General features: G+C 46.1%; 1 protein-coding gene across 1 annotated transcript in view; it reads right to left on the bottom strand.

Annotated features, from left to right (window-relative positions):
• Window positions 1-4,284: 4,284 nt before the first annotated feature.
• The window catches only part of nectin4a (nectin cell adhesion molecule 4a), a 69,302-nt gene continuing 47,794 nt past the window's right edge, over window positions 4,285-25,792 (bottom strand). The window contains exons 6-12 of the mRNA XM_015339090.2: window positions 24,493-24,644; window positions 17,204-17,363; window positions 15,930-16,005; window positions 14,875-14,937; window positions 10,538-10,621; window positions 8,625-8,843; window positions 4,285-7,047 (exon numbers count right to left, since the gene is read on the bottom strand). Coding sequence (XP_015194576.2) covers window positions 6,760-7,047; window positions 8,625-8,843; window positions 10,538-10,621; window positions 14,875-14,937; window positions 15,930-16,005; window positions 17,204-17,363; window positions 24,493-24,644 — 1,042 coding nt within the window. The 3' untranslated portion in view covers window positions 4,285-6,759. The remainder of the gene's footprint in view (window positions 7,048-8,624; window positions 8,844-10,537; window positions 10,622-14,874; window positions 14,938-15,929; window positions 16,006-17,203; window positions 17,364-24,492; window positions 24,645-25,792) is intronic.

The raw sequence follows: 25,792 nt of genomic DNA, 5'->3' as shown, positions 1-25,792 counted from the left end.
ACGCAGGACTGACAGGTGGCTAGACGGGCAAGTCTGACAGCCCAAACTTCAAACCTCAAAATGAGAACTGGAGATGCTCTGAAAGGGGCTGTGGAAAATGAGATTTTGATGTTGTAGTGTGCTTGGCCTGACATCTTCTGTCATGAGCTATATCAGTCCATGTCTCCCCAATTTCTTCTGGTCTCTAATTGGGCCCACTCTCTATTTTCTTGCATGAATGTATTTTTTTGTACAGAACACACTTGTTTCAGAAGGCTGGGGCACTTTCGCAAAATGGCCCCTCCCTTGGGTTCGAGACACACGTGCTCACTTGAACGCTCCCTCTTGCCTCTCTGAAACTACAAGACAGAAAGCCACTTCCTCTCTGGGCTGTAAGTGACTGTGTAGCAAATATGAGAGCAGTGGGAAGGAAGAAGGGTGACGGATTTTACACCCCCCCCAAGGAAGATAAGTCAAGGATTTTAAAGAATCTGGATGTGGGTTGGGGGCGACACAGTTTCAGAAGTGTGAAAAAGCAGCAGTATCACGCCTGCACAGGAGACGCAGTGATCAGCATTGCTGCCTCGCAGTGCTGGTGCCCTGGGTTCATAATTCCGGCCCTGGGGTGCTGTCTGTGTGGAGTTTGCATGTTCTTATGTTGGTGTGAGTGCTCCAGTTTCCTCCCTAGCTTTTCTGGGGGACCTAGGCAAGACCTTGGACATTGGCCATGAACTTGGCCATATCACCCTGCAGCTCACAGCTGGCAGCCCCACTGGAGATCAGCAGGTGTGAGCCTGGTCAGTACCTGGATGGGAGACTCCTGAGAAGCTTTGATTGCTGCTGGAAGAGGTGTTAGTGGGACCAGCAGGGGGCTCCCACCCTGCAGTCTGTGTGGGTCCTAATGCCCCAGTATAGTGGCGGGGACACTATACTGTAGTGGGCGCCATCTTTCGGATGAGACGTTAAACCGAGGTCCTGACTCTCTGTGGTCATTAAAAATCCCAGGGCGTTTCTCGAAAAGAGTAGGGGTGTAACCCCGGCATCCTGACCAAATTTCCCATTGGCCCTTATCAATCATGGCCTCCTAATAATCCCTATTAATGAATTGGCTTCATTACTCTGTTCTCCTCATCACTAATAGCTGATGTGTGGTGAGCGTTCTGTTGCACTATGGCTGCTGTCGCATCATCCAGGTGGGGCTGCACTTTGATGGTGGTGGAGGGGATCCCCATTACCTGTACACCGCTTTCAGTGGAGTGTCCAGAAAAGTGCTATATAAGTGTAAGCAATTATTAACTATTATTATTGGAAAGGGGCCTCTCAAGATCACAATTTGCACAAATTGTCACGATTACACGTTTGCACAAGTATTATCAGCTCCCAACACAACCTTATTTTTACTACTTAGCACAGTAAAATAAATGAATTATATAACTAGAAAACTTTTGCTAACCAGCTTTGAAGAACACAGAATAAATGACTTATAAGTAGGCTGAGCAAATGGGGAAACTTTTATAAAAACAAAACTTTCTATAAATCAATTTGCCTAGATTTTCCGACCTCAGGTGTGTTTCAGTCATCTTGAGCCCTGAAAAGCTCCTCTCTGCTCCTGTCACTGTCACTGGGAGAGTGACTGCGATCCAAAGAGCTCCAAGTGGGGTTTACAATACCCCCATTTAATGAAATACCAGAGAAACCGCAAGGAAAACAATGCATTTTAATGCCAATTGCATCTAATCGCCAAACAGCTTCTTGTACATGTGCTTTCGTGCTTTTGTGTTTTTGGGAAGAGCCGAATTTTAGTCGGGGCGACACACACGGCCTGTGTACAACTGAGGGAAACGTGATTCAGTTAACTTCTAGTAAAACCCCTCAAGCAGTCTAGGTGTCTAGCTTGAAAATGTCTACTGTTTGCTAGTTACATGGATCTGAAACCAAAAGACAAATTATTACATCAATTATGACATCATTATGCATATTCCGCATTATTGCAGCAACATGACTCGGCATACCTCTGTTGTGAAATCGCTTGTCCTGCTCTTGTTTTTCTGTGCTTCAGACACGGTACATGTACCTACTCGATTAGGATCGGTCAGTCTTTGATCAGGCTTCCATTAGGAAAATCCACAGCAGCCACAGAAAGTGGGAATGTTTTGTCCATGTTTGCACCTGCCGATTAAGACTATCGTGGTGTTGAAGGGGCCCGCTGATGGTCTCAGAGCTTAGTTTCCCTATGCCAGGGGCTGGTCCCACTTCCCCCAGTTCGAAAGACCTCCTGCTAGGCCAACCGGCTGCTGGGAAAACCATCCCCGGTGTGAGTGTGGGTCCGCGTCTGTGTTTGTGTCTGCCTTGTGATGGACTGGCGTCCCTTCCAGGGTGAGTCCTGCCATCCACCTGTTGGAATAAACTCTGCAGACCTGATCTGGATGAAGCAGGTGGTTCGAAAGCTGACGGGTGGATAGGAGTTTCTCAGTCACCGTATTCACAGATCACAGGAACGCGAGAAGAGTGACAAACAAGTGGAGGCCCTGCAGCTCTCCTCTGCTTGATCGCTTGGGGGAAGTTGACTGATCGGCCACCGGCTGGGTTATCTGCACCATCCCACAATCCCTGCAGTACGCAGTCGAACAAGTGCCTCCGGTTTTCAATCCTGTATGCAAATCCTCTCGATTTGCATTTTGAACTCAGACCTTTCTCTCGCAACAGATCCCGAACATGTCCACTAGGGCTGACCTTGTCAGCACTTGACGTGATTTTTCAGTGCAGTACTTGAGAACCTGACTGCAACTCCTTGTAGGCCTAAAGCGGAATATCATTATGATTCGGACAAAGATACTCAAATACAGCCTGGAGATACTCAGAGCCGAGTTTGTGAACGTCCCGACGATATCCCTAAAGTAAAGAGAATGAACTCATTTCTCTCACGACGTAAGTGAGCAGAGAAACAGTTTGTTCTAATATTATTGAAAAATAAAGCCAAACTGCATCACAAATCATGCCTGTATGAGTCAGTCATATTATCAGAGAGAAATAGATGTTTGGAGGAATGAAAGCTTGTTTTCCAGTTTCTCTGACGGTTTCTTCAAAAAATAAAGGGAAATCTTAGAAAGCAAAGAAAAACGCGAGTTATGTATATTGTATTATGGCCTTGTAATTTGCAATTTGCACCATGTGTGTCCTGTCTGTATTTGCACCGTGGTCCAGGCGGAACGATATTTCGTTGCACTGTATACTTGTATATGGCTGGAATGACAAATAACCGTGAACTTCAAAAATGGCCGCAAGTCATTGCCCTAACTTCTGTGCAACGACAGTTTAATTTTAATTACTGGCTGTGCCCGACATGTGTTGTGAGCATTTCCTCTTTTGTTTGCCTGTAAAGAGACGCCCTGCTCTTTGCAGTCTTCTGTGGAGGCCGTGGGCGTGCTAGGCAGGATGTCGTGCTGTAAAACCCGCAAAGAAGGGAGTGGCAGCAAATCCGGTTCCCTGTGCGGCGGCGCCCCCTGTCCGTCGCCTCGGCCGCGGCAAGACCTGCGTGAAACGGGGGGTCGGAGTTGTCGCAGTTTTTTTCGGCGCCGCGACGCCATAATTCACCGCGGTCACCGAAAACAACCTTTCAGAGGAATGGAATGTGTCTGGGGAAAAAAGCGATACGTCGAGCTCCTAGCTCAGCAAGAACTGCCGTTTAAGGGACGCCAGGTTTCATTTCTGCCGTTTTATTTAGGGACTGAAACCTGTAGACACACCAACACGCTAGGACTAGGATTGGGGATCCTTCATTTTATGTGTTATTTATGGCTGTCTTTGCGATTTATGTGTTAAGTATTAAGCTGTATTGGAGAAACCCAAAGAGCACCGTTGAAACCGAATTGTTAGCAAGGTGTTCTGCACAACCACTCACAGGGTGCTGACCACTAAACAGGACTAAGCAAAACACGGGTATTTCTTTGTGCGTGTTTGGTATAATAAATAAAATCGCGTTGTTCATCTCCCTGGCTCGCAAGGGGACAGAAAAAAAAGTGTATTCAAGTCACCCGGGCCATCACTGCGGTCTCCTTAACTGATGTTTCTATTGAAGAAAGATGGAGCCGAGTTACCTCTGTAAATGACCACCATCAACAGTCGAAGCTGACATTGCGTTGGCCAGCTGTTTGGGGAAAAAAACCAACTGACCACAGTTAGATCAACACGACGCCCCTCACCCCCATCACCGCAACAAGCAACGTGAGACACAACGACAGCAGACGCCCGCCTCCGAAATACTAGTCTGCAAAAAAGTGTGAAAAACTGAACGTCCGAATCCAGTCCTGTGTTTGTTTCTCTTCTTTATTTTAAAATAACATCCATTTTTTTTTCAACGCACAACTTATAGTACAATATGTATAGGACCTGCTCGTAGAAATTAATTCTGCTGTAGAAAAAGAACAATCTATGTACAGAGACGAGTCAGGCAGGAATGTACAAAAAAAAATAAAAGCCGAAAAAAAAGTTCCTCGTTCTTTTTACATCAGTATACTCGTCCCCGACCCATTCGGCATATCAACAGCACTGTAAAACCAAGAGTAACGTGAGTTGCTGGGAACTTGACGCCGCTTGATCATTGGTCATAGTTTTGGAAGACTGCGACACCTTGTGGAAGCCCGGGGCTCTGCAGTTGCCCTACGGCAGACCATTACTACAACGGTGGAAGGCAAGATAAATAGGTTATTAAAGATAAACAGTAAACCGCCATTGCACAGCCTGGTGATTAAACTTGGCACACGCCCGTTCTTCCGCCGCACCTAACTAGACAGGACGCAATGAGCTCGGAAGTGAACCTTCGAATAGTTTAACATCTGAATGCTGCCATTGTCCGTACAACAATGCTGGGGGAGACGTGCAGACACATAAAACAAAAACCTTTATCTTTCTTACTTTGTTACTGAGACAAAAAACAACAGGTTACTATTTATAAAACACACGTCACCATAAACCCCACATGAACAGCTCGGCTTAGACGGGAAGAATTAAATACTATATTTGTACAGGTATCGTTGGCTCCAAACAGTACTCTAGCGTTGTCAGATGCATGTGAATGCATGCTGTGAAAAGCTATGTTAGATGTTGGGGAAAGACGTTGCAGCTTAATATTCTTGAACACTGAATTGATCGCAAGCTGCGACTAACACAGAACATCGCTCACAACTCAACGGACTTGGTCCTGAACTGCGGCACTTAGCCCCTCATTTTCTGCGATCACATGACTTGCTTCCGGTGTTTGATTGGCTACGTTTGTTTCGTCCCCTGGTGACATCATCAGAAGCCAAGCAGCGTGAAAGTTAAAAGTGGTTTGACATCGGATTTCCTACTACTCCGATTCAAGTTACAGTTCCTTAAAAATTGATGTCACATTTTCAGGTACTAAGACTCGATCTAGTCGTGTATTTTATAATATATTTTGACAGATCTTTCAGTTTAACTGGGAGTGTTGAAGTATCTGTGATCATTCTGTTATCTAATGTTAAAGCCACGTCTTTATAATGTCTTGCGTGGAAGTGAAAAGTGACCATCAGAAACACAATAAATACATTTCTAATCACCGAACACATTGCGTTGTTGGTGCCTGATGCAAACTATACGTTAAGGGCACACAAAATGTTCGCATCTAAGACTTCACAGCTTAATAATATATTTTAATCTGCAAAGAACCATTTCCCCCCCTCAAAACTGCAAATGAGCTATTCAAGTCCAAACAGTAGATATAGGATGCCGTATTTAAACATAAAGAGTCCTTTCTCTAATATGTTGCCAACAATAAACAGTGTTCTTTCACTGAGGAAAAAGTAGACAAACAGGCACTGGGTGGTGGCTAGCATAACGACAGCGATACGACAAAAGTATCCGATCCAGGTCCAGGTTTGACCATGATAGGACTTTCTTTAAAAAACAACACAGGAATTGGGAATCCACTGAAATTCCTTAAGATGCAAAAAGCTAGTGATGAAGAAAAAGATCCTCTTCCAGCATTTGTTCAAGAACGGGATGCACACCAGTGTTTGTGGGTTCCCTCCCAGATTCTGAAAGGAAGTACATTTCGGAACAAAGAGGCGCTGGCTGGCTGAGACAACGGGGTGTACGGGTTCAAATCCACATCGTCCATTAGATCTTTCTCAATCCGCTTACTGGGGAAGGGACTCTCCTCGGTTGCTGTGCCGCCTTCGCTGTGCATCTCCTTTAGATGCCTCTCTCGATCCCAGAGAGGATGACAACCGTAATCCCCTCCTTTCCAGTGTCTGGGCTGAGAAGGGATACAGATCCCTGAGTCGGTGCTGCATCTTGATTTGGGGGAAAGGCCATGCCGAAGGAAAACTGGTCCTGGATATAACCGGTCCCGTGCATTTACAGGGGTGGAATGTGGTGCGGGATTTGATTTTTCACACCAAAGCACAGCCTCTCTGTGTTGCCTTGACAGTCATGCAAGGTCCTGGGGGAGGAGTGACAAGAGTTTTCTAGAAGGGAACTCCCCTTCAACAGGGTTAGACAAGAGCCTAGTGCCGTTTCAACAGGCAATACTGCAGTATGACAGCTTATGTGGTAAGAAATTTCCCTTATTCTCTCCTTTTAGAAGTTCCTTGGATTGTCTCCATCGTTGTTCTGTCTTTTGCAGCACTTTATTGTCAGTTTCTCCCTCTCCCATATAGGTCATATTATTTACACATTATAAAAACCCTGCAGTTCCACCGCCGAGCCTCGTAGGGGGCGCTCCAGAAAGGACAGCGTTCCTTTCCTCCCGCTCCACCTTCACACCATCTGCCCCTTGGGGTGGATGAGGATGCCGTTGGAGTTGGGCTTGGGTTTCAACGTGCCGTTGGTGATCTGGAAGTGGTTGGTCATGGCGTCGGAGAGCAGGGAGCTGGCCGTCTCGCTGTCCTTGTCGAGCTCGCCCTCCTCGCTCATGTCGTCGTACGGGAGGCCGTGGTCGGGGCTGCTGCCGCCCCGGGACAACAGGGTGCCGTTCAGGGGCTTCACCTGCTCGCAGCGCTCCACGGCGAGGAGGGAGGGGTGGAGAGGAGGGTGGAGCTGCGACTCCTGGGACAAAAAGAGAAGAGACTGAGATGGGCGGGAGAGATAGGGCTCGTAGACTCTCAGGGCAGGGGAAACGACTGCCTACAGGAGAGAGGGAAAATGACCGGAGGATAAAGGGTGAGAAGAGAGACAGCTCAGATTGAAGGGGGGCGTCAGTCCCAATTTCTCAGAACGGTTATTAAATCTCTGTAACAAAACAAATTAATAAGTGGTATAGAAACATTTTAAAAATGTCAAATGCCGCACAGAATCGTGGACTTTTTGTGAAGTCTTCCTGTTGTCGCAAACCCCTGATCTCGCCACGGGCGAGAGTGAGAATTCACGCGAGACGTGATGCGGCCCTTCCTGCTCACTAGTCACTGTGACGCCTCAATGATTAAAGTAAACTAAAAGTAGTGAGACGTGCGAGGGAATAAGTCCAGGTTGTGCAGCAGACATTTCACTGCAGAGATGTTGCTGCGTGATCTGCAGGCAGAGTTAACAAGTAAGTAGTGTCTGTCATCAAAACCATCTGGAAGTCGACAGCAATATTTCTCTTGGATTAAAAGAGACGGATTCACAAGCCTGCTTGTTTACAACGTCATAAGGCCTCATCACCTCATTGGACGTTTTGTTGCCTCGTTCTGAATCGCAGACTCTGGCGCCTCGCAGACCTGGAAATTTCCTTTATTTTGTGGCGGAAATTGGAGTTTTTACAAGTCGCTTTGAACATTTTACTATTATTGTGAACTGCACTCATCAATGCAGATTCTCTCTAACCCCGAAATATTAAAATAGTGCTGCAGCTCCCCTTTAAGGAAAGAGTCATGTACACTCAATCCAATAGACACTTCCTGACATGACTATGATATTGTAACCAATGGCTAACTGTCTCAGGGGATGTAATATCTGTAGTCAACCTACATTGACTACATCGATGAGCTTATCAGGCAAGAGCTTATCCTGTTTTCTGTGCTGTTGAGCAGACTAGAGAGCTTAACATGCTATCAGTCCATTGCACTAGATACTCCCAACACTGCTGGTCCCCACTCACACAGCTGAGTAAATTGGAGCAACTGGGCTACAGCACCTCACTCAAGGTACAACAGCGGTGTCTGCAACAGGGACTCGAACCCATAACCTACCCATTACGACTCCAGAGACTTAACCGCTTGGCTAGACGGCCCCAGAAATTGTTTTGTAGATGGGGGGAAAAAAATTAATCAAGCAACAGATTTTATAGTCTACAAAGCCAGAGAAAGGCATCGCTTACAGCTAATTAAAATGCCAAAACATATTCTGCGGGCTCAAAAGGGCCAGAAAACATCCGAAGTACTTTTTTTTTGCTAATCTCAAAAGCATGTTGCTTATCTCAAAAGCAGCACATAACGCATGCTGAAGATTCTATTGATTATTTTAAGATGGCAACACTTTTGAGGCAAAGGTCGTTTCTATTTTTTTGGTCATATATAAATCTAATAAATTTTTATTATTTGCAATAAATACACAGAAGCAGTGTTTTAATTTAACCACACCCCACACCCAATAACGGGTCGTTCTGTTGACCCTCCTGGACCCCCACTCTCCAGCTGTTTTCTCACCAGAGACCTGTTGCTGTTCCTCACGAAGGACTCTACCCTGAGCCGGGAGTTCAGGCTGTTCTCCTCCAGCTCCCTGTCGCCATCCCTGTCCTCCTCGGGGTCGCCCCGTCCCCGTTCGCTGCGCCTGATGGGGCTGGAGTGCCCGCGGGTAAAATAGTCCGCGCTGCCTCGTCCCGCGGACATGGTGGAGCGGCTGTCCCGGGACCTGGGGGGGTGATCCTGGAAAGGGCAGGGAGATTTGTGTCTTTCTACACCCGCTCGGAATTGGGAAAATAAAAGCCTTCAGCCTGGGTCGAAGGAACGGCTGGCCAGGAAAGTTACAACGAGCATGCCCTGTTTGGCCCCACATGTTGATAAAGATAGTCCGAGATGGGAGCTGCGTCAGCATGCGCAGGCTGCAAAGGAACAAGTAAAGGTTTATTCCGTGCTGAAACGAGAAGAAAAGAAACACAATGTTTCCGCTGTGGAGCCTTCTTCGGGCGTGGAAGGCTCCACAGCCGAAACATCATGTTTCTTTTCATTTCTTTACAGCAAGGAATAATTTGTTGATGATTTTTTTTTGGGGGGGGATATGGTTTAAATCATCCCTTGATTTCTGAATTTACAAACCTTTACACATTTTTGCAATAACAAAGCGTGCATTGTCACACTCCTTTTAAGAGATTTATGCTACAACAAAGGCTTGTCCTTGGTAGCCAAAAGGAAAACGAGTAGAGGAGTAGAGGCGTTTAGTGCCGTATGTACAGTACGTGTACATTGGAATTCCTATTTCCTCCAATCTCTCAGGACATACACAGTACAATGGACAATGCCACACAATGTAGACAGAACATTACAACGTAATGAATGATAGAACCAGAATGGTAAGGATGTTGGGGAGAACAATAAATATGTAGTAGTGAAAAAAAATGTGCAAAAAGTGCAGAGTGCAGACGCACAGAGTTCTGAGGCATTACATGTAGCTGTTTATGATTCAGACAGCCTTAGGTTGGAAACTGTTTTTAAGCCCAGTGATCTGGGCTTTAGGGGTGCAGTACTGCTTGCCAGAGAGCAGGGGGGAGAACAGTTTGAGGCCTAGATGACTGAATGGAACACAACATCCTCATAGTTGGATTTCCTTCTAAAGCCACCTGTATCAGATTTCTCAGTGTGGTTTTTTTTTTGTATAAAACGGTCCTATTTATGCTGTATTGATTTTTTTTTCTCATAAGGGGGCAGTAAACAATGATAACATTTCAAGGCAAATTAGTGAGGAAAATAGGCATCAGAGCTATGTGTTACTAGTTCCCGGCTACCTCGAAGTTCGGTGTAAAATGTTTGGAATTGTTTATTTCCTTTTTTTTAACCTTTCCTGTTTATCTTGATAAGAACTACTGCGATTGCAGACGATCCTTATATGAGGTGTGTGGAGGAGAAAGCAAAGGAACTCAACCTGGAGATCAAGGTCTTTTCCAAAGAAACCAGTGGTAGGTTGGGCATGTGCAAAGGTCATTTGCCTTAGCAGCTGTAAAAGCTTTAAGCAGGAGTCATGCAGATTACCGCAGATTGTCAGTCTCACGTTGTCAATGATAAGCAAGGATCAACTGACTATGGAGTCAGGTGGAGAATCGTCCCTTATTTCACTTGAGACAGACATAAGCCCGCAGGACTCTGACGAGCAGAGAGATGAGAAAGTAGTGCAAGTCAAGGCATGCTGTGATCCCAGCACACCACGCCTCTTTAACACCTGTCCAGTCGCCCTTGGAACTCCCCACTGCTTCTGTCCCAACGGAACAGCGCGGATTTGGACCAGTGATCTCGGAGAGGCGACGCCGTGTCGTCCCATCGTTACCGGCCGAGCTAAGTGGGACCTTGTTTAAAACACTCGCGCCTCTTTTCCCTTTCCCGCACGGTCACCCGGACTCAGACCTTACCACGGCCTCTCCCGTTGAAGACAGCGTGTAGTTGCCCTCGCCGGGGATCTCCACAGGCCACCCTCCTCTTTTCGAGCCACGGTCCTGAAACACAGGCAGCAGAACTTTCAGTGCCGGCTGGAGGACGGACACACAGCTCGTACTGATGATGTCCGGCCAACGCGGGCTCGTCGAAAAACCGAGGACAGTCCTTCGCTAACCCAAACCTCGCTATACCATCCAGGTCTGACAGTGCCCCGCCAATTAAGAGTCAGGCCCTGGGTGTGTAAGACAACCCTCCTACCAATGCATCTATTTCCTGTCCACTTTGTCCAATACAGGGTCACTGGGGATGCTGGAGCCTATCCCAGCAAGCACTAGGCCTGAGGCAGGATACACCCTGGGCAGGACGCCAGTCCATTGCAAACACACACCAGGACCAGTTTTCCCAGAAGCCAATTCACCTACCTGTATGTCTTTGGACTGTGAAAGACCACTAGAGCACCCAGAAGAAACTCACACAAACTAGGTGAGAACATGCAAACTCCACACAGATAGAACCCCAGGAATTGAACCCGGAGCCCCAGCACTGTGAGGCAGCAATGCTAAACACTGTGCCACCATGCTGCCCGTGTGTAAGACATCTAAAGCACTAATTTCTTGATGTACTAAAATTAGGCTCTGTCTGCCTTGACAAACACATTGATGTACCTTACACAACACCCAAAAACTTATCACTTATTATCACTTATTATCATAAAGAGGTCACAAACAATCATAGACCATTCTGTCTGTCTAGTTCCTTTTCATAGCTAATTGATCTGAAGATTTCACTCAGGTGCTTTCTTTCAGAGGCCTGGGTATTGACTTCATCTACTCAGCTTGTTCCATTCTCCCACAACTCTTGGGGTAAAAGTACCATCTGATCTTAGTTTCAAATGCACTTCCATATACGGTAGTTTCCAGGTGTGTCCACTCATTCGTGTTTCATTGATCTTTCTGAAAAGTACATCGTGGTGTCCTTGGTGGACTTCAATGAACACTTTGAATATCATTCACTTTCCTGAGATCCGGAACAGAGGATAACAGCTTTTTTCATTTGTTCATTTGCTTTATAGTGTACCACAATTTTCCTGCAGTGTGAAGGAGAAATTCCTTGTTTCTCCCAGAATGATCTTTACATATGCCATGTTAATATCCACCAAGAAAGGCATAGCTCTAAGAATCAAGAGAACTGAGCTTCTCTCACTCACAAATACAACCACCCATAGCAATGGACTAAACTGACAAGTGAACTGAAAAAATGCCCAGAACTACGCAATTCTGAAAATGTATACTGCAGAGACAGTACACAACAACAACACCCCAGGTATGCTAAATTCATGTTTCTTGAAGGTTTTGACACTTCTGATTTACTGCTTAATGTTTATATTTGCACAAACTATTTCAACAGCTAAAATCAATGTTCTCACTTCTGACATGCATAACCTTTGGTTTGATACTGCTGCCACATTGTGAACATCCAGGTGGGGCTGCATATTGGTGGTGGTGGAGGGCATCTCCATTACCTGTAAAGCGCTTTGAGTGGAGTGTCCAGAAAAGCGCTATATAAGTGTAACCAATTATTGTTATTATTATTATTATTATTATTATTAATAATAATAATAATAATAATAATAATAATAATAATAATAATAATAATCTGTGTTGCACTGTGCAGTGGCCTGTACCTCACTTTGTGGATTAAGGAGACAATTATGGGCAGTAATACATCTGCCACCAAACTAGTCATTTCTGACATGCCATTCTCAATCTTGGATCCTTTCATTACAGTTTAATTAATTACTGAGGCCGTTTGCTTGATCAGATGTCATTTTCTGAAGGGGCTGCAGTTGCAGCTCATCTGCCACCAGAGGTCACTCTAGGGCCTGTATTCTTGTAAATAGCCACACAGCAGGTAATAGGTGTATGATTAGATTAGTGGTGAGGGCTGTTCCTGCACATTCTCACATGAGAGTAATTAGGCTTTGTGTTTGGAATATAAGAGAGTATATTGGGGAGGGTTTGCGGTTTCAGAGAAATTTTGAGTGTGGTTTTGTTTGTGATATCCTAAAAAGGCATACAGGAAATCTTCCTGTACTTCACTTTGGTGGTCATTAAGAGTTCTTATGCATGCAGATTCTTAGTACTGCTTTAGTCAGGGATAGGGTGTGTTATAATGTTCTCAAACTTTTTTTTTTGTTTCAAAATGATTGACTTATCTGGCTCTCTGCAGGGGTTTATTTCATAACCCAAGCAGAAATGCAAAAGGCTCTGTATTTTTCAATTTTCTTGGATTCGAAACAAGATATCAACCTCCTATAGTTTGGAAGGGTGAATCATTTTTATAGATGTTTGTCATGAGCTCTGTCAGTCTTAATTTTGCTGGAACATGGGTGAACAGTGTCCTCTAAAATCTGGGTCTTTTAAACATCTTTAAGTTTGACGATCTGTGTTTGAAAACAAAATCTCTCGGAGGAAGTGAATGAAACAATGACGGTCTTAGTGGGACTGCAAAAAAATAAGAAACTGTGGCTTGGCTTGTTCATACAGGAACAAGGGATTGAGTGTAAATTCTACACCTCTAACAAACTTAGAAAGAAATTTGTTTGATATCTTTTTTTGATGCTTTCTCTCATCTTGTAAAAGCTCCTTACAAAATATTTTTAACAAAACTACTTCCTGTGAGCAATTCTATGTATTGCATACCTGATGGGTACATAGGTTCCACTTAGATATTTGGTGTTGTAATGTAAGGCAGGTAGGCACTATTATGTGCTATTAAAGTAATAAACCTAATCCTACATTGAAGGCTTCTTAAATTCTTAGCCCTGCTAATCCTGTCAGTGATGTCAAACTGTGTTTTGGACCTGTTATTAAATGAATCACATTTGGCTCCAAGTTCATGACATAATTTCCTTACTATTCAAATCAAATTATAAAGTAATCTAGAGATTACTGCCTTTTTAGGTACGCTGCATGGAGGTCTGCTCTATCCATTGAAAAATGCTCAGTCTTCAGATCAACACCTGTAATGTTCGATTAAATAAGATAAGATCACTTTATTAGCCATATACAATTTCTTGTATTAGGAATTTGTCTTTTTGCATACCCCGGCTTGCTCTCCATGAGACACACAGACAGGGAAGCTTGAGAAGCTTGGGGTCAGAGCGCAGGGTCAGCCATTTTTAAGGCACCCCTGGAGCAGTTGGGGTTAAGGGCCTTGCTCAGGGGCCCAATGGAGTAGGATTTCTTTGCCGGCCACGGGATATGAATCGGTAACCTTCCAGCCACAGGCTCAACTGAATGAGATCAGCCCTGCACACTGGTGGTGGTGGAGGGTAGTCCCCATTACCAGGAAAGCATTTTGAGTGTAGTGTCCAGAAATATGTTGCATAAGTGCTCAGGAATTATTATTATTATTATTATTATTATTATTATTATTATTAATAATAATAATATTATTATTATGCTGCACTCACAAATAAAGGGTGCCGCTCATAAAACAGATGTCAGAAATGGACAAATATTTCAGAACCAAAGAATACAATGACAAATAACAAAGCTACTGTCAACAACCTGATGAAGATTTGAAAATTAGAATGTCTGCAATAAAATGGCCCTTCTAGTTTATTAGTTTTAGTGGCGGATCTCATTCAGCTGTTTAAGAACATAGGGAAATGTTCTAAATAAGGATTCAGCCATTCAGCCCTTCTGGCTGGTTTGGATTGCAGTGATTGTTTTGAGGATCTCCTTCAGTGGGTTAAGAACAAAAGAAATCTTGTGAAACCTTTCAGCTGTTGTAGCTCGTTAGTTTTTTTACTAGCTTAGGAGCTCATCCAGCTGTTAAAGACCAGTTGCAAAACAAAAGAAGGCCATTTACTGTACTGTATAAAGGTGCCATCCTTCAGATGAGCTTTAATCGAGGTCCTGACTCTCTGTGGTCATTAAAATCCCAGGGTGTTTCTCGAAAAGAGTAGGGGTGTCACCCATGCTGTCCTGACCAAATTCCCCCTGGTCTTTACCAATCATGGCCTCCTAATAATCCCCATCTCTGAACTGGCTTCATCACTCTGCTCTCCTCCCCACTGAGAGCTGGTGTGTGATGAGAGTACTGGAGCATCATCCAGGTGGGGCTGCACACTGGTGGTGGTGGTGGGGATCCCCATCACCTGTAAACCGCCTTGAGTGGAGTGTCCAGAAAAGTGCTATATAAGTGTTCAGGAATTATCATTTTGCTGTGCTCTCCACACACTGCTTTTTCCTCTCTCTGTGCAATGACCGTTAGCTACAGATGACTGGGAAACTCTGAAGCTTACCCCGAGAGAAGACAGGCTGTTTCGCATCGTGCCTTCAGTCCTGAGGGGGATGTTTTCTTCTGTCTGCGTGAGGAAAGGCAGAGAGTTACCATCTGAGATGGAGCACAGAGGGCTGTCCGTATTGCCAGAGGCAGAAAAGGCTTTGAGCAATGGCTCTCGATGAACTGTGGATAATCTCGAGCAACTGTCAAAATCTTCATGTAGAATCTACTTCTGGGAGGTCACGCGCATGTGCTGTTCAGTGCCAGGTCCACTTTCTGAGCCAACTCAGACCTTGGGCTGTCTGCCAGATTTAGTATTTCTCTCAACGTGCGATCTGTTTTCACTTTGGCCACTAGGGGACAACAAAACAAGATCTCGTCTGAGCAAGATTAAAGGGGAGCTGCAATACTGTTTTTATATCTTACAATATAGTATGGGGTTAGAAAAAATCGGCACTGATAAGTGTATTTAATAAGTATTCTAAGTGTTTAGGTGTAAGTAAAATGTACACAGCAATGTAAAAATTTCCAGGTATGCAGGGCACAATATGCTGTGATTCAGAACAAGGCAACAAAACATCCGGTGAGGTGAAGCGACCCTAAGACATTGTACACAAGCAGGATTGTGAATCCATCTCTTTTAATCCAAGAGAAAAATTGGCATCAACTTCGAGATGGTGTTGCTCTTGACTTTGAGGCTACTTTGCCAAAAACTTCTACTTAACTCTGCACACAGATCACGTTGGAAGGGCCGTGTCATGTCACAATTCGGGAGAGCTCAATTTGCGACAAAATGGTGACCATACAGTACTTTCACAAAGTTCCCAATTTTGTGCTTAATTTGGAATTAGTGCACTGTGCGATACCCTCAGTTCCCCTTTAAATAGTCAGGTTGTTTTTCCCCTTCTTTACCCAAGTTCCCATTGCTGTTCAAAGCTACTTAGACACACTAACCAAGACGGACTCACAATGTGCAAATGCAGTCCAGAATCTGACATTTTTTGTCAAGTCGGGTATAAACAGGTCCTCAAAATCAGACATGTGTTTCTAATGCAGACAGAGGAGCGTGCTTACCTGTGTCCTGGGGTCGATGTTGACAGAGTTCAGCCTGCGGAACGAAGCCTGTCTTGACAGGGTATTGATCTCTTCCCTGAGAGGAAGAAACCCAGAGGGAGGAGGGAGCAAAGAAATTGGAGAGAACGGGAGGGAGAGAGTTAAGGTGGGAAAGAGCAGCCGATTTTGAGAGAGAGACTAAGTAAAGAAACGTTTGTGTTCCCCAGCTGTTGGCAGGGGTGGCAGTGACAATAAATGACTAAACTGCATTGTAATTGTGCTTCAAAAGCAGGGTAACACCAACATGTTTTAGACACTCCCAGATGGTTTGCTGGTTTTGTCTGGATGACGAGAGATAAATTGCGTGTTCTGGACTAAGGCAGAGGAGGGAAAGGGTTGCGTTTGAAGAGCACTGCACGGCAGAAGCTATTTCAATTGGTCTTGAGACTAACAATTCATCACCAGCACTGTTCTACCCTACTAAACAAGAGTTTTTGATCATTTTTGATTTTTACTGTGACTTACATTTGATTTTTTCAGAAGGTGTTTAGAACCAGAGTTCAAGAGGAAGATGGGATCCTAGTGTTGCAAGCCTCCACTTCCCTGTGTCTATAAATCTTGTACTTCCTGGGACAAACTTTGCAACCCTACAGCTACTCCATCCACACCCTTGTAGCAGCTCCCTGGCTCATTCCTCACAATAGCCTGCCATTCCCATAGCTAGGAGGGACTCTTAGGAGTATTGACCTCCTTCCAGCTGGGTATTGACAATATTCAAGAGCAACAGAACTGTCATCTTATATTCCCACAGCAATTAACCTGCTCATTTTGGACAATTGACTGTATATTTTGCTATATTTATATATATTTATTTTCTCTGTCATCACACATGTATGTGTCTTGTGGGTTAATGGGTTTATGTTGTGTTGAATGTTGTGTGCCTCGTGTTGTGTCCTTTACCTGCAGAGCAAATTTCCCATCTGGGACAATAAAGTAAGAAGAGTTATGCCAAGTATTCTCTACAAATTTCATCCCCCTATCTCATTCCTTAGGATCTAAATGGACTACTGAATTCGGGCTTATAAAATACGGATCTTCTATATTACCCTCTCCATACCACACTATATTTCTTATTTTAATAGGTTGCACTATTGTACTTCTTTACTTCACATTTATTACACCTAATAAAGCACTGAGGACAGTTCCAGCCATCAAGAACTCTTATTTGTGAAATTCAGGGACCTTTTAGCATCTCTGTCCTGAAATGCGAGGCATGTCGAAGGCAGCACACTCACGTTTTCACGTTCAGCTCCGTCTCCAGCTTCTTGTTCTTGCGCTTGTAGTACCGGTTGACCAGCACCACCGCGATCACCATGGTGACCAGCAGCACCCCCGCCACTCCCGCCACGATCCCGATCACCAGGCTGCTGAAGGCCGCCGCCGACCTGGGGGACTCTGAGCGAGCACGTTGGAAAAGGGAAAAGAAAAAAGAAAAACGAGCATGAGACGAAATCCGAGATCCACCTCGATTGGACCAGCCCCACCTGGATGATGCTCCACTACTCTCCCCACACACCAGCTCTCAGTGGGGAGGAGAGCAGAGTGATGAAGCCAGTTCAGAGATGGGGATTATTAGGAGGCCAGGATTGGTAAAGGCCAGGGGGAAATTTGCCAAGGAATCTGTTTGAGAAACGCCCTGGGATTTTTAATGACCACAGATAGTCAGGACCTCGGTTTTACATCTCATCCTAAAGACGGCGCCTTTTACAATATAATTCCCCCATCACTATACTTGGGCATTAGGACTCACACAGACCGCAGGGTGAGCGCCCTCTACTGGCCCCAATAACACCTCTTCCAACAGCAACCTTGGCTTTTCCAGGAGGTCTACCATCCAGGTACTGACCAGGCTCACACCTGCTGTAATTAATAAAGACAACTTTGCTTGTTTTAGTTAGAAACCCTACTCCATTCTATATTCAGGATATATCAATAAGACCTTAATTTAATGCCATCGATTTACTATCTGCATATTATGATCTAGTAGAGATACGTCCACAAATGTGGTTTCCAGTGTTACCATCAGTTTTCTCATGCTTTTCCACATGAGAACACCAGGTGGCGAACTGTGCCTGGTGGTTCCTGCTCCTGGCCCATAGTGACCTCCAGTCTGTAACCCAAACTCTAGACACTCCAGTCCAGTGTGTTTGCTGTGCTCCACCCTCTCTGTCACACGAAACACAAGCGCGGACGAGGAATGGGATATAGTAACCTTTCTTTGCTTATGCCTCATTCAGCAGTAGAACAAACAGGTACTTCCAGAGCCCACAGCTCTTGAAAAAAAAACATGTTTGTCAAGATATATTTTATTGCAAAAACATGCACAGGCTGCAAACAGACTCTTGGGATCTGTTAATCTGGTCCTTGTCCTCTTTTAAGGGACACCTTCTGTTCTGCCTAAATCAGCGTTTCTAGTCCAATACCCCAGTATGGTGACCAGGGACAGCTGTCCTTCAGTTGGGATGGGAAACGGAGATCTTTTTTACTTGGTCAGAAAAGACCCCTTGGGGCTTCTCTTAATTGCAGGGGTGTTAATTCCTGTATGCTCTTTAAATTCCACTCTGTGAAATCTGGCCTCCACAAAGAAACCATTTTATTCGACTGGTGAATACAGGGGGAGCAAGTGAAATTGGGGGAAACTGGGGTGCCGACACAGAACGTCACCCAGGTGGGAGCTGCCCATCAGCGGTGGGTGAAGAGGTATAAAGTGATATAAAAGGACAGGCTGTCATCTTTATGCTTTAGACGACTCTTGAGAGAGGGTAACTGCATGGTCTGTGTGATCAGCTGAATTGCACACATTTATAGATCGACGTTGCTTTTTTACTGTTTTTGAAATTCGATTTTTCTCCTGTATGACACAGTAATATTTAACGAGGGGTGTCTCTTCTTTTATCAGATGTCGTGGGCCAAGACGGATCCACAGCATTATGCCGGTCTTTGCCACTGGCGGTCTGAGAGCAGAGAAAGTTTCAAAACATGGCAGTGGTCGCAAAGCGAGCTGCTTCCGATGTTTCTAAAAACTGCAGGGAGTGCTCAATGTCCAGTGGAGATATGCGAGACATCCTGGCCTGGGGTGTTATCAACAGGAAGTACCTTTTCTCAGGCGTCTTATAGACACCCAATACAGCCATAAGATAAAGAGTTTGTGCTGTTTTATTTGCAGTGCAAGGGAAACGAGTTCCAAAAACTCAAACAAAACCCTAAGCTCCTTAATGAGCTTCTCCTCCCTCCATTCCTCCTCTAGCCAGCCAGACAGCTAAGCTGCTTACCGGCTTGTTGCGAGACACTTTTCAAAACTCACGTGTAGAAACTTAAACGGGCCACTATTCATTTGCTCACTTGGGGACTCCGTCAGTCAGTCAGTTTCTCCCTTCTCTCTCTCTCCCACCCCACAGAGCTACCTTCTGTTTCCACACAGCAGATAATTGACCAACCTGGGAAGTCTCAGCTTCCTGGTTTTTAACCTGTCACCCGACCAATTGTCTTCCACCATCTGGGTCAGGTGACCGAGGATGGCAGGTCACTCTCCACAGCTTTCTGAGGAATGTAGTTTAGATAAGAATCTCAATTTCGGCTGAACCTACCACCCAATCATGGGCCACAGATTAGCATCTCTGGCACAAGAACAAGAAAACGACAGGTATTTTGCTATTTGTTGTGCGTGTGTTCTGCAAACCCAAGGACGAGAATATCTGAGGGATAGCTGCAGCCATGTTCTTCTGTTTATGGGTTACTTATGATCTTGTCTGTGTCATTGGTTCAGCATCCATGCTCTTGACTCTGCAGTGGAAGGGGCACACACGTCAAACGCACATGATAAAAAATTACCTTGACAAGGGAGATCTGGTAACCCAGAGCCTACCCCAGAAACAAAGGGCACAAGGTGGGACTATATCTTTGATGTGGTGCCAGTCCATTTAAGGGTGCACCTGTCCAAGCATGGATTTGGAAGGTGGAAACACGGAACACCAGGAAACCCAGGTGGACAACATGCACCAGTCTGGCAGGGGCTGTAATGACGCACACTGTCCTCAAGAGGGCAGAGGTCACAGTGCTGAAGGCTGGATCCCCTCGCAGGGCTCTTGAGTGGACAGCAAGCTGAGGGGCCAGAGAGAAGCGTCGAGGACAAGAGCAGGGAGAGCACACTGAAGCAAGGCAGGAGCAAAGCTGAGCAAAGCGAGGCAAAGAAAGGCGTTTGACTGCAGGGAGGCAAACCCAATGACCGCGCGTCGGTGAAGAGTACAGGCAGGGCTTAATAAACCCAGAGTGACCAGGCGAGTACCTGATAATTACGGGCAGGGGGTATTGATAATCGCCCATAACGAGTTCATACGGCACTGGTGTTTCAGACCGCATGGAAACGCGGCTGGTTGCCGTAGCGACCTGGGGAGCGCGAGTCTGCTTTTGGACTGGTATTACAGGGGCCCAGTATCCACAAGAGGGGGGGAGGCAGGCACGAACCACTGAGCCACCCACGTGCTGAAATCTACGGAAGTAAGAAAATGTCTGTATCTTTCACCTAAATAGATATAGTTTGCGTAAACTGCGTAAATCTCCTTTCTGAAGCTCGATCTCTGTCCTGTTGGGATATTCCAGGTTCGCTGTGTTTTGTCCACAGCGCCCACCAGTTAATAACACGACCACAAACGATAAATGCTCTATGATCACTTTAAAAGGGAAAAAACAAACAAAAAACAGTTCCGCGATATAATGCTTGAAGTATAACATCCCGGCTTCACTGCGTTTCTCACTGTTTTAGTTCTGCCCCTTTTCATTAGCATAAAATGTATCCTGGTGCCTGTGAGTCCCCAGTCACAGACTGATTTCACTTGGGTGCAGAGGTGCAAGAGTCACAGCGCAGGTCAGTGAAGGTTTGAGAAGAGTTCAATCGTGGTGAAAATGGCCATTTCAGGAAAACACTGAAGAAGACACACACGCAAGGTGTATCCCTTAGAGAGTCCTCCCTTACGTATTAGATCTATAGAAAGAAATTTTAACACATCAGCACAGTGGCTATTGCTGATGAAGCAATCGTAGGCCTGAGTCAGATTTCAACGTGGGAAACCACCCTGTGATGGGATAGCTAATTAAACAAACAAACAGCAGTGAAAATGAGTTGACTTGGTACCTAAACCATTCTGGTCCTGCTGGGCAAAGACAGCTCCCTAACAAAGAAGACGGTGGTGTTGTTGTTGTTTTCCTGCCAAAAGAGATCTTACGAAACACGTAGTTTGCCATGAGAACACAAGAGCAAAGCTGCATGAAAAAAAAAACAACACATCCAGTTATCAAAGTGTAGTTTCTGTTGTCCTTTTGCTGCAACAAACAGAGGCCGGCCAAACGAGACAATCTTCAATTATCCGTGGCAGAGCTAACCCATCTCATTACAAGTATGACAGGCAGGAGCCATTATAATTGAGCTAGGGGACGCTTTCACACACACAAAGATTCTTATTTAAGACGGATGATTTTTTTTCTTCTTAAAAAAAGTAAAGGAATCCCTTAAATGGTTGGGAGCCACTGGGGCAAGAAGAAACGTATTTGGTACTTGGAATGTTTCCAGATCTGGCTCTCCTCTTCTGTGCTGTTTTTCCGGGCACACTTCTGGAATATTGCTTCACAATTCCCAGGGAACTGGAGTCATTGCTAGAACAGGTTGTCTCAGTCTGCGATGCTGCACTGTCTCAGATTACACTCCCCGAGTCCAGCCTGGTGTCTTTGCCAGCACAAACTGGTTTCAGACCAATTCGGGGTATTCCTGGTCATTTGAAATAATAAGAGCGGCTGTTCCCAGAGAAGGCTGAGCCCGTGCATTTCTGGACTTTGTGTCCTGTTTGGCTGACCACAACCGGGTTTTCCCCAAGTGGCGATGTGCACATGACTTGGCGTCTTTGACGGAGTCAAGCTTTGAGAACACGGGCCTCTATCTTGTGCTCTGACCGTTGAGATCTTGTCAAGTACCGGTGGCTGGCTTCTCTCCTTCAGTTTATGCTGCCCTTATGTTTACGTTCATGCTGGCGAGATGAAGAAAATAAAAGCAACGCGTGACACTGCATGTGGCAGAACCCATCCATCCATTTTCTAACCTCCTAACATTTTCTAACTGATCATGACTTTGGACCGAGGGAGCAAGCTAGAGGACCAAGAGGAAACCCAAATGAACATGGCGAGAACATGCAAACTCCACACAGATAGCACCCAAAGTCAAGAAGTGAACCCAGGGCCCCAGCGCTGCAAGGCAGCCATGCTAACCTCTTCACCACTGTGCCTCCCTCATTACGGATTCAGTTCCTCTGATACCTTCCACTTGGGAAGAGCTTCAGGAAAACCATTCTTTCATTAGCCAGGAACTTTTGTGCAACTTTCCCTTGAAATGGCTTCTGGAAGAATTTTACTGTTTCGGACCAGTTTGCTTACTTTCCACAGCCCCACGCTGACAGCGATACTGTTATCAAAACATACAGAAGGCCCAAAACAATAATGTCACATTTGGCCCGGCTATAATTTATACCAGTGGGAGCAATTTCCCTGTCATAAACCTCCTCACATGTGCTTCACAAGGTGGGGGCATGGTATCATGTTAATCTCGTCCAAACTGGTTATCAAGTACAGCAAATTGGTTGTATTTTACACGAACAATAGCAGGCTGGAAGCAGTGATGTACAGTCACATCAGGGTTAACAGAAGTCAGACAATGGCTCCCTGACACCCGATACGTGGATTGATGGATCTTTCCTTTACTGACAGCAATTCACCCACCCCCACCTCTGTTCTGCCCCACACTTTCTCCTACTCTCTCTGTTTCGACCCTGAATTGTCTTCTCCTAGTTTCTGAAGTGCAGGAATATCCCCTCTGGTGGCTATGTCACGGATCTTTTACTACACAAAGGAGGAGGAAATGTGACCCCACTCCTTCAACTGTAATCAGATAAAAGACAAGAAGAAAGGCAGACATACATTCATGCAGCATGTTACTTCTCAACAAATGACTGGAAAGCAGAAATAAAATGCATGGTAATCACAAATAAACAGAGTTTCGGACTCAATAGACTTCAATAAACCAGATGTTTGTTTTGCCAATTAGCCGAATTAACTGGATAAAACGTTCTGAACGAATTCCGTGTCTGTGATGAGCTCTGATTGGGCCTGCAGATATGCCGGTGCTCATGTCTTCATTTCTTCCTGTTCTTCATCCAAGTCCCTCTTATGTCTGAACTGCACGGCGATCAGGTGGAGCATTAAGACTTTCGAAAATTCACAGAAACGTCTCATCACGTCAAGTCAACACGTGCACATCCACTCAGCGCCGCCCAGATGTCACGTCCGTTGTGAGCGCCCAGTTCCATTTTGAACACATTTTTGATGGTGTGCACCTTTCTGTTTGTGCCCTCCTCATTCTTGTTTTGCACTTCTGGATCACTGTAAATAGGTCTTCTAAGCGGCGTCCCCACAATCAGTCTGCAGCCGGGTGTATCTTGCGCGTAGATGTGACAATACTGTCCGTCTATAATACAGACGTTTCTTGAAGCACTGAGCCTCCATGGGCAGCATTTATCTGATGGGGAGATTGGGCTCCATGCTGGTACCCTGAATGATGCCAAGAGACTCAAAGACAGGAATGAGCAGAGTCCGATTCCTTCACACCTACCAACAACAAGCTTTCAAAGCGGGAGTTTGCAGTGCCTACATCAGAGCTCTAAATCTGGCAAACACAGAGGACCGAGTGAAATAAAACGCCACTGATTTTGCAAGATCATACCCTACTTCATCCTGCAGTACAGTGATGCACATCCATAACAGTGCATAAAGATAAGGGCTTCCTGCCTGCTGGCTACTGAGAACAGTCCTTTTAAGGATTGCACAACACCATATGATTAGCAGCCATATCACCCTGCAGCTCACAGCTCACAGCTGGCAGCCCCATTGAAGCTCAGCAGGTGTGAGCCTGACCAGTACCTGGATGGGAGACCTACTGGGAAAGCTAAGGTTGCTGCTGGAAGAGGTGTTAGTGGGACCAAGGGGGGGCACTCACCCTGCGGACTGTGTGGGTCCTGATGCCCCAGTATAGTGAGGGGGACACTATACTGTAAAAGGCGCCGTCTTTCAGATGAGACGTAAAACCGAGGTCTTGACTCTGTGGTCATCAAAAATCCCAGGGCATTTCTCGAAAAGAGTAGGGGTGTTACCATGGCACCCTGCCCAAATTTCCCCCTGGTCTTTACCCATCATGGCCTCCTAATAACCCCCCTCTCAGAACTGGCTTCTTCACTCTGCTCTCCTCCCCGCTGAGAGCTGGTGTGTGGGGAGAGTACTGGAGCAACATCCAGGTGGGGCTGCACACTGGTGGTGGTGGAGGGGATCCCCATTAGTTGTAAAGAGCTTTGAGTGGAGTGTCCAGAAAAGCACTATGTCACAGTAAGGAATTATTATTATAATGAACCGAGGTAGGAGGCCAACCTCCGTGTCTTCTGGATCCGGATAAACAAAGGGAGACCAGGCACGCGCAAGAGCTCGACCTCACCTTCCACCCTGATTTCCAGCTCCGCCTCCGCCTTCGCCACCCTGTTCCTGGCCTGGCAGACGTAGACCCCGGCGTCGTCGCTCTCCAGCGGCCGCCGGAAGACCAGCGAGTTGTTCTCGGAGGCCACGCCCTCGGGGAGGCTCCCGCCCTTCCTGCGGGAGACGGAGAGAGCGCCAGACCGTTACGGAAAGCGGAGACCATCAAAACACATCGCCGGCCTCTCGCCGGCCAGCCGTCTGCCTGGGTGGCATTTCTGACACTGTTAGGCGGTTGCGTGCCGCCGCAGCTTAACGTAGCCAATGGCGTCTGGTTGTGCCTGCGCCCGGGGATGGGAGTGGCGGCCGTAAGCCGAGAGAATGAGGAAGTGCCGACGGTTTCCTCTGAAGCCACCCGCCTCGTGGAAACATTTGACTGGTATCCCGATTGCAGGGTGGGCAGCGACTTTCGGGATGCTCAGTGCCGATGGGAGGAGATCGCCGGAGAATGAGCGGGGGGTTGCGCTGGTTCACTGTGAGCCGAGGGAACTCTGGCTGACAATCCCTTGCTGGCCCCGAGCCAATTGTACAGCGGTATTTGGGGACGCCACAGCGCAGGCCATTAGTGACGTTATCCCTAGGTTTGCAGACATACCTAGTATTCAGACTCAAAAGTCTGGCTTTTGAGCTGTGCATGTCCCCCCCCCCCCCCCCAGAGCCCTACCAATACGGCGATTTGCCTTCGTCTGATGATGGGAGTTCAGTGGCACCGCTCCCTACAGTAAATCCCATCAGTCAAGCACAAACGCAGGGGACCAGCATTGAGATGCTGTACTGTCCCATCCTCATCAGGTGGGACCTATGAAACAGGGTGTCAGCTGCTATCTTTTTCTCCGGAAATCAACAACTACTGCGGCGTCTAGCTTGGGATGGTCTTGCAAGCATCGTGTAATCAAAATACAGAATCTCCTCACCCAAAATCTGGTGTGAGTGTAACCAAAGTGAGTTGGTTTTGGTTTTAAAGACCTGAAAGCGCCCCATCCTTCCAAAGTCAACGGTTCTGACAGGCTTCTCTTCTCAGGCCGCTGACTCTGTAGGTATCTTTGTCCCTGCTCTCGCATCCAGCAGAGCACTCTGTGTCAAAGAGCGTCAAGCCAGCCCATCACCTCGCACAGCCTGGTAACCCGGACGTCTCTATCGTCATCAAATAAGGTCTTTTATAAGGTTTTCAAAACGTTTGTATTTGCGGGACAGAGGTAGGGTCCACTTTTTCGGGGCTCAATAAGTCTGGTGCTGAATGTCAGCCAAGAAGGCAGGCCTTGCGT

This window comes from Lepisosteus oculatus, chromosome 4, assembly GCF_040954835.1.
Source record: "Lepisosteus oculatus isolate fLepOcu1 chromosome 4, fLepOcu1.hap2, whole genome shotgun sequence".
Lineage (NCBI taxonomy): Eukaryota > Metazoa > Chordata > Actinopteri > Semionotiformes > Lepisosteidae > Lepisosteus > Lepisosteus oculatus.
The sequence above is the reverse complement of the archived record's forward strand: the minus strand, read 5'-3'. Positions and strand labels throughout refer to the sequence as shown.